General features: G+C 35.4%; 1 protein-coding gene across 2 annotated transcripts; it reads right to left on the bottom strand.

Moving 5' to 3' along the window:
- Nucleotides 1-339: 339 nt before the first annotated feature.
- On the bottom strand, nt 340-12387 carry LOC126974557 (heterogeneous nuclear ribonucleoprotein F). 2 transcript variants are annotated; one of them, XM_050822091.1, is made up of 8 exons: nt 12061-12385; nt 11725-11853; nt 7704-7868; nt 7297-7435; nt 5095-5255; nt 4144-4256; nt 2400-2507; nt 340-1180 (listed from the first exon to the last, which is right to left on the bottom strand). In XM_050822091.1, the coding sequence occupies exons 1-8, from the start codon at nt 12176-12178 to the stop codon at nt 1073-1075; spliced, it is 1041 nt and encodes a 346-aa protein (XP_050678048.1). In that variant the 5' UTR covers nt 12179-12385; the 3' UTR covers nt 340-1072. The 2 variants fall into 2 exon arrangements, with proteins under 2 accessions (XP_050678048.1, XP_050678049.1); XM_050822092.1 differs by lacking the exons at nt 340-1180; nt 2400-2507; nt 4144-4256; nt 7297-7435 and having other exon boundaries at nt 5109-5255; nt 12061-12387.
- Between the last annotated feature and the right edge of the window lie 438 nt (nt 12388-12825).

The raw sequence follows: 12825 nt of genomic DNA, 5'->3' as shown, positions 1-12825 counted from the left end.
ATAAGACAATCTCTTCTTCAATTATGATTGCCTGGTACCAAAACACTGTATTACGGTTCCTGTCACATTTTCTCCCACGTTAAATCTTATGAATTTATGTGTCCGTCTCATTTTACTGTCGCTTTTTCGTTTTATCAACTTCCAAATAACAATAATTATGCCAAAGAAATTTTCACTTCAGAAACATTTGTGCACACGAACACCTAATGGTAAGCAACATCTCTTCTAGTTAAATTATTAGTGTGCGGAACATTTACCACATACCACTCGATCTAAGGTCAAATAATTATAAAACTCCGAACTATGCATGTAATGCAGACACAAAAATAAAATACTCTATTTACTTTTTCATAAAAATATAATTTGCACCAACTCAATTATATATCCATTGAGACGAACAAAAAAAAAAGATACTTGTCTGTTAGTAACATAAAATCCTATTAGTTCAAACAAAGAAATACATTAATATATATATTGCATAGAGATATAAGTTGGTGTCTCATATAATTATTATTATGCAGTCAAATCAAGTTTAAGTCCCCAAATTATTAAATATGGTACAAAATGATCAATTAGATAGGTGAAGCCTGGGTTATTGAAGTTATACTTCTTAAGGCGAGTTATGAAAATATGATAAGAGTAAAATTTTAAGATGCGCGCGCATTACTGCAACGCAAAAGAAACAGGGTGAAGTTGGTTCCTAAAATTTTGTGATGTTTTCGTAATTTTTTTTTTGTTTCTTCGTCAAGCCCGTACAGCCGTATTTGTTATTTAATAATTAATTGTCAAAGCTGTCGTTGCAAGATTTTTACAATATTGTTCTTTCTACATACGTAGAATAGCACGAGGAATAATTAATAATATTAAAAATTTTTGCTTAGTAATGCCATAGAAGTATAACTTCTTGCGTGCATACATAGGGTACATACACATTTTTTTGCACGTGTCACAATCTTGTGTAGTGGATCATAGGACAGATCATTATAATAACTATTATACTGAATAAAATAAAGTAGAGAATCTGTTTAACACAGTGAGTTATGGGGTTGGTTCGTGAGAGTGAGTCAGTCAGTCAGTAGGTCCGGTAGCTGCGGTTTGACTTGAAGCTGGCTCCGGGCGACGAGTTGAGGAACAGTTCGATGTAGCGGTGCTCCATATTGCTCTTATCGCGTCGCATGGCCTGAAACAATTACACACGTGATCTTAAATTACTCTAGATTTTTTAATGTTAACAAGGGACGAGACGAGCAGGACGTTCGCTGATGGTAATTGATATGCCATACGATTCCAGATGTAAGGGTTTTATCACTTATCATTTAAAAAAAATAACTAATTGTTTAGATTTGAAAGAGCGACATCTTAAATCAATTTCCTAATATCGAAATATTGGCGTTGAGCAGGTTATCAACCGTAAAGTAGATCCAGTAGATGAAGTTGAACGAAGCATACAAGATTTTATCAACGTTGGCTCAGTTAGTAAGAGTCAGTTGGATGGAACACAAGATCGCGGGTTCGATGAAAATAAGGGACGAGACGGGCAGGACGTTCAGCTGATTGTTATTAATACGCCCTGCCCATTACAATGCAGTGCCGCTCAGGCTTCTTGAAAAACCCAAAATTTCTGAGCGGCACTATAACTGCGCACGTCACCTTGAGACATAAGATTTTAAGGCTCATTTGCCCAGTAATTTCACTAACTACGGCGCCCCTCAGACCGAAACACAATAATGCTTGCACATGATTGCCTCACAGCTGTAATAGGCGCCGTTGTGGTACCCATAATCTAGCCGGCATCCTGTGCAAAGGAGCCTCCCACTGGTAGATGCAGTTTCTCTCCTGGGCTTCATAATGATATACTTACATAAGTACCCTGTACACGGTATACCCGAATCACAAGTCTGATCACGCGATGCACCAGCCCTCCCAAGAGTATAATATTTAGAATGCATAGAATATTGATTCTTTTTATATATTTTTTGTTTAAACAATTTGTAATATTTTTAAAGTGATAACCCTCAATTTTACTGTGGGATTAATTACACAAATAAAACGACGATTCGAACCAGCGACCTCACTCGTTCCGTGCGAGCGCTCTACCACTGAGCCAACCATTCGAGTGACTATAATTATATTATATTGATGTCTTGTTCAACTATCAGATTGTGGCTTCAAATATTTTTCAAAATTTCTGTGATGTGTCGCCACACAACACAGCGAAATACCGATGATTAATGACCAATCAATAGTCTACAAAAAAAAAATAAAAGAGAACCAAATGTTCAATCCAAGCCAATTCGAATTAAGGTCCTGCATTTATTGAATATGTGTATACGCGTACGTGTGTGTGTGTGTGTGTGTTTGTGTGTGTGTGTGTGTGTGTGTGTGTTAGTGCTACCCACCCGGATCGCGTCCTCGTGACAGTCGAACTCGACGTCTGCCTCGCCGGAGGGCCGACCGCTGCTGTCGTACAAGATGTTAATGTTCACCGGCCGGACGGGTTTGAAGAACTACAACATTCATCATACATTGTAACTGCCCACCGACACACATAATGTCAGCCTGTCATATATCCTAATAAAACTGTTCAATCTTGGCACCGATCATTGCAGTAAACACTTGTAAATTCGTTAACACCAATCAAATACCTACTCCAAGCTCGGTGGTGTACTTAAACTGAACATTAACTGAATTGTGGTGCCCCTTCACAGAAGCCAAAAAAGGATGAATACATACATACATACATAAACAGTAAGAATACAATTTATAACCTAGGTCCTAAATAATCATTGAGAGCAAAATTCAAAAAATTACCATCTTGACTGTTGCTTCTTACAATATATTCTTGATAATGTAATGTATGTTCATAGGCACATAAGTGAATTTGCCAGAAACTGTCATAACCATAATGTTAACACTAGGAACAGACATAAACTTATGATGCCTACTACTCGGCTAAGTCGAGTTAGTAATTCTTTTGTGGGGCGATGTATATGCTTTTACAACAAGATCCCAGAAAATGTTCAAAACAAAAGTATTACGTTATTCAAAAGAATTGTTAAAAAACGTTTGTGTGATAAAGGTTACTATAACATAAATGAGTTTCTTAATGATAGCAGAGATTGGGAATGTAGCGACCGCCCTCAGGCTATTAAATAATAAGTTTAATTGTACAATATTACTTTGTAAACATATTTTTTCGATGAAAGAAAAAAGCCCGCTGAGTTTGTTGCGGCCATTCTTCTCAGGTCTGAAGCATTCATTTTAGAATGGGTGGTAGTTTATGACTTTCAATAAGTGATGTCACATCCTACTTTCAATAATAATATTTGAATTTGAAAACAAACAGTAACTTTTTGACTCAAATATTAAATAAATACCTTACGCGAGGCAAGGCATTGGCCATATTATGACGTTTGAGTATTTTTGTTGCATCACTTTACATAACATAATGTAATTGAAATGATTTGTAAAACGATGAAAATGTAAATGTTGATTAATAAGAGATTTTTTAGTGTCATTTCCGTGACCTACATGAATAAAGTGTGATCAAGTGAATAATAAAGGTAATATGCTGTCACTACATTGTGTCTCCTTTATGTTCAATGTATTAATTCAATTATAAATGGACATCCAGTTGTTGTTACAATACTTTTATCTACACCCATTCTTTAAATCCTCTATTAAAGATCCTGAAACAGTTAGCTTATTACAAACATTAAAACACCCAATGTTCTAATAACCATTACATCATCCAAACGAGTTACAAAAGAGAAAAATCTACTTTTTTTTACGGCGCGCCATGTTCTGGTAGTGTGGAACGCGCGTAAACGAAAATGTTCTTTTTTTGAAATTCATACAGATACCACGCATCGAGCAATAAGAATGTGGCTGTTTGTTGAAACTCTTCGTGCATGAAGAGATCGAAAAAAAACCAAGGAGTGTTGTTATGAAATTCAGTACAACATTACAACACTCGTTTGGATTATGTAATGGTTATTACGACATTGGGTGTTTTAATGTTGGTAATAAGCTAACTGTTTCAGAATCTTTAATAGAGGATTTAAAGCATGGGTGTAGATAAATAACTAATAACGCACATATAAATTTATAACAATACCGCTCTAGCCAGGCGGCTACACTTACGTAGGCAATGTCTTGCGGCGACGCCTTGAAAGGCAACCCGCGCATGTGCACGCAATGAACTCCCGCCCCGCGTCGCAACCCGCCTCCGCCACCTCCTCGCCCGTAGCTGCCCACTGCAACACACATACTTATTAATCTCTATCAACAGCAGTCAACCAATGGAGAAAGAGAAAACAAGAGAAGAAAGCAGATTTATACAAAAACTTGTATTATTATCACTTGAAATTAGCGGAGACACCTGGCACAGGCATTATTTGCCTAAAAGGTGACTCGGGCCACTAGCTGCTGCAAACCTATGTTTTTAAGAGAAATAAATTATTATTAAATTGTTTAGATTTGAAAGAGCGACATCTCAAGTAAAACCCCTAATATGCAATTACTGGGGTTGAACAGGTTATAAACTGTAAAGTAGGTCCTGTAGATGAATTTACAACCTGAGAGTTAACCACAACCTGATAACAAGATATCAAGATTTACGAACGATACGTCACTCGAAAGGTTGGCTTGTTGTTAAGAGTCAGTTGGACGGAACACGAAGTTGCGGGTTCGATGAAGATTCATTCAGCTAATGGTAATTAATACTCTTTGCCCATTACAAGGCAGTGCCGCTCAGGATTCTTGAAAAACCCCAAAAATTCTGAGCAGCACTACAATCGCACTCGTCAACTTGAGACATAACATGTTAAGTCTCATTTGTCCAGTAATTTCAGTAGCTACGGCTCCCTTCAGCCCGAAACACAATAATGTTTACACATTACTGCTTCATGGCAGGAATAGGCGCCGTTGTGGTACCCATAATCAAGAACTCCCACTTGTATTGGTTGGAAAAAAAAGTTCTACAAAACAGGGCCTAAAACTGATCCCTGTGGAACTACATTACAAAACACCAATACAAAAGCCAGACAACAGCAGTATGTATTACAAGTTTATTTTTATTATTATTACTCTTACCTCTGCCGAAAGATGAGCGCCCTCGCGATGCAAAGCGGCTTCCAAACCTGTCGTTCCGATCATATGGTGTAGGACGGTTCCTGCCAGGTCTAAAGCCATTGTCCATGCGAGATGCATATGCTCTCACCTCATCTGGTGAACTTAGAAAAACTTCAATGTACCTGAAAATGGATTCACAATAACAGATAGTGTCCTAATTATTTTCTTTTTTTGGGCCCTCTTCATGGTGGACAACCCACTACCACAAAACAATAATACTGCTTCTGGGAATTCTAGGGATTTTTTTAAATTTTCACAATTATTTCTCAATTTATCTCTCGGCAAATAAAATAAAAATATGAAAAAAAAAAAGTTGCTTGCCACCCTTTTTTTACTCCTTTAGTTATTTTGCTTGCCAAAAAAAAAACCTCCCTATTCTGGTTTTTGCTTTCTTCGATCAGACCTAATTCAGAACTAATCCAGAACTTACATATTAATAAAAATACCTAGTTCTTCTGGTAACCAGTTTTTGTTGTGTGAATTCTAAATCCTGTATTTATAATAATAGAATAAATACAATCATCCACAATTCGTAATATCATCCAGATGTTCAAAGGTTTGTTTTATGACATGTTTTATTAGTGTGAAAATTAATACTGTTATAGTTTAGAAATCTATATTAGAAATATAAAGTATGTTCTGGGTGATAGTGAACTTTTATTAAATGTACCCTCTCCAAACTTCATGAAGATCAACTAAGTATCCCAAACAAGATTCTCTTTCACAAATTGGACTTTCTAAGCAAAATATTAATTTCAAAACCTACTTAGACATATAAAGGTGAGTAAAGTAAGTATAAAAAAGGGAACACAATAAGATATTGTAACCAGTTTTCTGATACACTTCCCCACCATCCGGACCATCTTCCCTCCTCTCCGCCCCGATGTAGATCTTCCCACTAGCCCCGCGCCCTTCGCACGCCCATTCTCTGACAACTCAACCAATCACAATGTAGATATACTTGTCACAAACACAATCACAGACAAAATATCTAATGTTATAAATCAGACTGATACATAATTTTTATTCTAGTCAATTTTAACAATTTTACTGTCTAAAAAACCATATTGATATTCCTCATTTTATTTTACGATAAGATGTGACAAGACCCGCAAGACATATCCATGATGCTAAGTGATACACCTATCATATTGCAATGTACGGATCTCAGGATTTGAAACAAAAAATTCCCAAGTTCTGAGGATCTTTTGAAATGGAAAACAAGTTAAATTAACACTTTATCGTGGCAGTAGTTTACCATGACGCTTTTTCATATTAAAGGAATAGGCAAAGCAATAATTAAATTCGATTTACTGATAGGCAGTATTAGAGTCAGTAAATTCTATTGTTTCCAACAGCTAGGAATACAACAGGCAGTCTGATTATAACAAAATAGATCTATAGTAAGTGATTGTGAAGTGTTAATTAATCCCTTAACTATAATAATTTAACCCAAACAATTTACAGTTTAAAACCTCGTCTGTGGAAATTATGATTTATAGATTGAATACAGATCCGTTGCAATGTATAATTTAGCAAATACTTATTGTTCTTGTTCAAATCTATGTAGCGTTCTATAAATCATGCATCCAAATGGAGAGGTCCCATACTTTACCCACTACACCAATTTACATAGTTATTGTGGCACAATTAAATGTAGGTATTTTTAATAACTATAGTATTGGGTAATGTTGCTAAAAAATGTTTATATGTTGCTGTATGTATTTGATAAAGACTGACGCCCTTATTCATAACTGCCTGTCTACTAACTTAAAGCATTTCTAATTCGCACTCTGTCTTCTTCTATTGACCTAAGTCACAATGAGAAAAAACACTCCTTAGCGGCTGTTTAAAGATAGCGGACCATTATGAATAAGGGGGTGATTTAAAAAGAAGAATAGTGTGATAAAAATATTATTTTAATTTCTAAACATAATATCCCCTTATAATAATGCACCTAATTAATCAATGCAATGTCTAATTAGTCAAAACATAACTGATTAAATGTTCATTGTTCATATTTAATGAAATGTAATGATAGATATTTCCAAAAAGGATGTTATTAAACTTTTTTTTGATGTGTTGAATTAAACTATAAAATACTGGAGTAGAAGCAACAATACCAAATACCACTGTGCCACATGTAAACAATTTACCCCCCACCTGTGTCCTATTTTCGCCCTGTCCCTGGAGAGGGCATCCTGAGCCCCCTGTTTGTCTACGAAGTAAACATACGCCTCTCCCGACGCCCGCCCCGTGTGGTCCGATAGCAGATGCACCCCGTCCGGGGCAACCGTGATCCCTGCCCACCCCAAATAAATAGTATTCACTTGTTATATACTACAATTATTAACTAAACAATTTTTACCCATACACAAAAAGTACACATTAAAAAAAACAATAAACAATTTTATGCCAAAATATCTTTTGTAAATTAAAAATGTTTGATAACATGGTGCCATTTTTGTAGAAGATTTCAATGAAAGGTATTAACATGCAAGGACTAACAAATGTAGGCATTTATTAAAATGTGGTACAGATATCACTGCCAGTTCCGTATACAAACTTACCTTCAAAGAAATGGACAACTTCATCCTTGGAGCAGCCAAAAGGCAAACCTCTAAGCTTTACCACCCCCATATCGTCACCAACATTTGGTAGAGTATCTTCACCATTCTCACTTTGACGCATTGCATTTAGAGCCCATTCCATATCCTGGCGGTCAGTGGAAAATACTGAAACATTTATGTTTAAATTACATGCATTCATCTATATATTTTTGAAGGTTTTACAGTGGGAGAGTCAAAGGGCTTTGATTTAATATTATGTGACAGGAGTTGAGATGTAAATGACAATAAAGCTGGTAGATATTGGATCTTTGATCGGATGGCTTCTTCTGGCCATTCTTATTAAAAGGTAATGCATATTTTTTGAGCAATTTGTCCAGCATTTGGCAAGTTTCCAAAAACTCTAAAGGCAAATTTTATGGAGATCTACAACCCGTAATTCCACAGAAACCTTGGTTCTTCAAATTTAAAATTCCCAACAAGTCAGTGATTTCAACTATTTGTCGTTTACGTTTTAATCATGCTTGTACGACAGTATTTTTGGCTAAAATAAGAATTAGGGACAATTTCTTGTGTGAATGTGGTCTAGATGAGGGAAACATGGATCATTTATTCTTCAATTGCCCTTTAACGCAACCTTCTACAAACAACGCAACCTTATACAATTTTATACCTCCTGAATTTCCCCGCCCAATTTCCTTTATATGTCTCCTCTCCCTAGTTTTCACTCCTTTTGTATATATTTTGTGTAAATATATTAAAATAAATAAGATTAAGTTGTAAATAGCACTAAGTACTTCTATCAAATAATTTAAGTAATAATATTTGTGTATGTCCTTTATAGTCCTAACAGCATGTATATTTGTTTCAGGTATAAGAAAATAAAACTTGTTTCAATCTTAAGCACCGATCACTACCATTAAAATTAGTAAAAGAATACTCTAAGCTTGGTGGTCTACCTTAACGTGACATTGGCAAACTTGTGGTATACCTTCCACAGGAGCCATAGTAGGAAGAATAGAATAGATATCCTGGCAGTCAGTGGAAAATACTGAAACATTTATGTTTAAAAATACATGCATTTATCTATATTATATTTTTGAAGGTTTTACAGTAGGAGAGTAAAAGGGCTTGGATTTAATATTATGTCTCAGGAGTTGAGATGTAAATAGCAATAAAGCTGGTAGATATTGGATCTTTGATCGGATGGCTACCATTCTTATTAAAAGGTTATGCATATTTTTTGAGAAATTACAAAAAAATGTTTATAACCTCAAATGAGATAAAAAGCGATAATGCGGTGCACAGAAGTTTAAACCAGCCATCACCTTAAATTGACAGAGGTAAATGAAGCGAATGGCATATGGGGTTCGAATATTGATAGCCACTATTTAGATAACAATGATGAGCAGCCGAGTTTAATTGACATAAATCATCAACTACATAGACCCAAAAAAGAAATTTATATTATATTCAAATAAAAACTTATATGTAATTCGGTTCAAGTGAAAATAATCATAAAAAAATTACTCATCTTTAAATTCAAGAGGTCGTCTCTCAAGAATCAAACCCAGGAATCCATTTTCGACATGTTATTATGTTTGTTTTTATACGTCGAATCATGTCTGGATGATTCTTCAGATCATACACCGGCTTTACTGACAGTAAGTTCTGTCTACCGAAAAACTTGAGTGCCTAAAACTAACCGTAAGACAAATTGTGACAGTTTTAGAAAACATAAGGACGAAAAATTAAGTCCTATAATGAGTATCAAAAACCCCAATGAAGTAGATGAAGCATGCAGATATATAATCTTATACAGGTGGCTGCCTGGACAAACACGGATCCATTGCCTACTATTTTAATAACCTGAGCTACGCAGATCACATGGTTCTCCTCAGTCCCTCTATCAGAGGACTCAGAGTGATGGTGGGAATCTGTCAAAAATATGCAAGGTGCAAACATGGCTTACTTTATAATGAAAAAATAAGTAATGTTTTAGTGTTTCGGTCAGGGCGAGGTCCTGACTGCGTCCCTCCAATATATCTTAATGGAAAAGAGTTAGTAAAATATTTAGGCCATTTTGTTACCAGCACTCTGAGTGATGATGATGATGATATAGAGAGAGAGAGACGAAATTTGTCAGTTAGGGTGAACATGATAATTAAAAGATTTCAGAAGTGCAGTAGGAATGTCAAAAAGCTACTGTTCACCACCTACTGTCAGTCCTATTATACAAGTAACTTGTGGGTGAAGCATACACATAAAACTATGAACATTTTTAGAGTTCAAAATAATAATGCTTTTAGGATGTTCTTGGGATTACCATGTTTTTGTAGTGCATCTCATATGTTTGCCTTATACAGAGTAGATGATTTTTATGCTATTCTGAGGAAAAAGATTTTTTCAATTAGGGATAGAATTAATAAAAATGAAAATAGTATAGTAAGAGTCTTAAATAATGTACATAATTTAAATTAAATTAATAGAAAATGGAATATTATTCTGAAATCTAAAAATAAATCTTTGTAATATTACTAATCCTAGAATAAGTTAATACTAACAATATATGGGCAATGCTGCCTGAAATAAATAAATTTATTATATTTATTATTATTATATGTGTACTGCTCAATCGCATTCGCAACACATTCGTCTCATGATACAAGAGAATCGTCGCCTTAGAAGAATCTGGCAACAATCTCGCCACCCTACTGATAAATCCATGTTAAATCTGAGCTGCCAAAGAACTAAAGTGTGCAATTTTAGAGGCAAATAACAACATTATGGAGGTGAATATGCAAACAATGCCAAGAACAGGTTGTGGTGAACATCTTTGTGGCTAGCAGCAAAATATGGTAATAGGCCCCAGTATAGTCAACCCCCTATCAGAACCGACAGATCAGTTTGGGCCAGAACTAACGAAGAAAAGGCGAAAGTTTTTCGTGTTTTTCGGCTCTACCATACCGCTGGACAAAGTCTTGTCTAGGGGCTATTGGTTAAATCAAAGAATAAACGGTCACACTGATTATTCAGAACGTCCGTTTCAGGTCAAGCAAGGTGATGCAAGATCAGAGTTACACAAAATTGAAACCGGAGTACCTGTGACTTACCGGTAGCCGACAATATTACAGTTGCAACATACACTGACAATATAGCTTTCCGGCCGTCGGCCACTGCAGTGTCAGTTAGATGAAACTTACAATTGGATCTGAAAATGGCGACTACATGCTAGCGCTGCCAAGCCTCAACATATAACCTTTGCTCTCAGAAGGGGTAACTGCCCATGCATTAAACTTGACAACTCTATCCTACCACAAACGGAGTGCATTAAGTACCTAGGAATCTATCTAGACAGGCGCCTGACCTGGAAACATCATATAAAAATGAAAAGAAACAAGGTGAACTTTAAATACTGGATATATGCAATGGCTTATGGGACCAATTGCAGAAACAATTGATAAAAAAAAAATGTTTGTTTTTATAGAAACCTACATATGTGCTTAGAAGAAAGTTAGAGTTCTTAGTTATTGTAGGAGTGTATAAGACGCCACTAGAAGAACTTAGGATGTAAAAGAGAGTAAAGTGAGCTTCAGACTAGAATCATACCACTACTTATACAGTTACTGGTTTTTTTTTAAATATGAGCCTTCTACTTGGCCTTTTAGGCAACTGTGACACAATACTAAATTTTAACCGAGTCAAGTCGTCAAGTCTCTACAATAACTATTCTATTCTTTATATTGTGGCTTTTGTGGAAAGGTCACCACAACTGAGCCAAAGGACAAATCTGGGTGAGTGAATAGTGTGCTAGATGGCATACTCGATTTTCAATCATCTGTCCCCATCTGATTTTTTTTATTTTGGAAGGTTGAGTCATCATACCTTATCCACTCTTAAAGGTTATAGAAGGTACTCCTGTGTCACCAGTTTTTTAAAATGGGCTTACTCAGTAATAGTCAAAGGGACACTAAGTGTAAGTCAGTTTGTTCCACTATATGTTCATCAAATAAAAAAAGTTCACCTTCTATGTATCTTGAACCCATATTTTCCTTATCTTTCTTCAATGCTTCATCCACATCTTCTTGACTTTCAACTTCAACAAAGCATTCCCCGGAAGGCCTTCCTGGTCGAATCTCTGTTAGGTGTACACCTAAAAGCAAGATTTATGAAAACTGCTGTGAGCTTATACTGGTTCATTCACATTATCACTAACCACCCTATACACGGAAACTAAATTATTTCATTAAATAACATAGAATGATGAAAAGACGCAACAAAAATATAATGTGTGTAAGGTCCTGAGTTCACACTCTTAGGAGTTTCTACCTACCGGTTACCTCGCAGCGAATAAGCTTACCTTCCTTCTCATTCAACACATTAACTCCGTTCAAAAAATCAAGCACATCCTCTACAGTAGTGGAAAAAGGTAGACCCCGTAGTTTTACGATGTGGCTTCCATCACCCGACCCCAACATTTTTACTGAATTAGTATTCCAACTGAAGTTATTATATATTCAGTTTTTAGTCACAATTATTCAATCAAATAGAAGTTTAACTCAATCAATAATGCTGTGAACGAAGGCAAAAGTGTATACAATTGTAATTGTAATATATCCACAATCAACAATTGGTAATAAAACGCCGAGTGTGAAACGCAATCGCCAACGCCATTCGATTTTTTTTATTATTTGCTTTTGCCATATAGTTGGCTCTATTCTTTTTAGTGTGATTTGTTACGGAAGTGCCACAGCAATTTGGCCTTGTCAGTTTCAGGTAGGCCACCAAGCTTAAAAGATACATTTTTTTTTAATTCTGAACCAAAACATGCTTTAATAATATAGAATTAGAAAATAGCGTAACCCGACGCGTTCCGGGCACTCTAAATCTTGAAGATAGGGTGTTTTTGTTTAAAATATGTCCAGGTGGAGTAAAAAATAAAAATCCTTTATACAAATACTTTGGATGCAGATGGAATCAATATACCATAAAATATATTTATTATAAGGAAAAATCAATAGCTTTAATTCTTAACGGAGAAATTATTATTTTTTTGGTACAAGAGAGAGGTTTACAGTTCCGCTTTGTAACTTTTTAAGACAAAATTTAATATTAAATCAGTCAT

The sequence above is a fragment of the Leptidea sinapis genome, chromosome 32 (genome assembly GCF_905404315.1).
Source record: "Leptidea sinapis chromosome 32, ilLepSina1.1, whole genome shotgun sequence".
Taxonomy (NCBI): domain Eukaryota; kingdom Metazoa; phylum Arthropoda; class Insecta; order Lepidoptera; family Pieridae; genus Leptidea; species Leptidea sinapis.
The sequence above is the reverse complement of the archived record's forward strand: the minus strand, read 5'-3'. Positions and strand labels throughout refer to the sequence as shown.

What these genes read in the sequence shown, in the direction of transcription:
- LOC126974557 (XM_050822091.1), bottom strand. Translation starts at nt 12,178, where the DNA reads ATGTTGGGGTCGGGTGATGGAAGCCACATCGTAAAACTACGGGGTCTA. An exon ending in AGGGCGAAAATAGGACACAG is followed by an intron (nt 5,256 to 7,296) that starts GTGGGGGGTAAA and finishes ATCCATTTTCAG; the next exon opens with GTACATTGAAGTTTTTCTAA. An exon ending in GCGCTCATCTTTCGGCAGAG is followed by an intron (nt 4,257 to 5,094) that starts GTAAGAGTAATA and finishes TGTGTGTTGCAG; the next exon opens with TGGGCAGCTACGGGCGAGGA.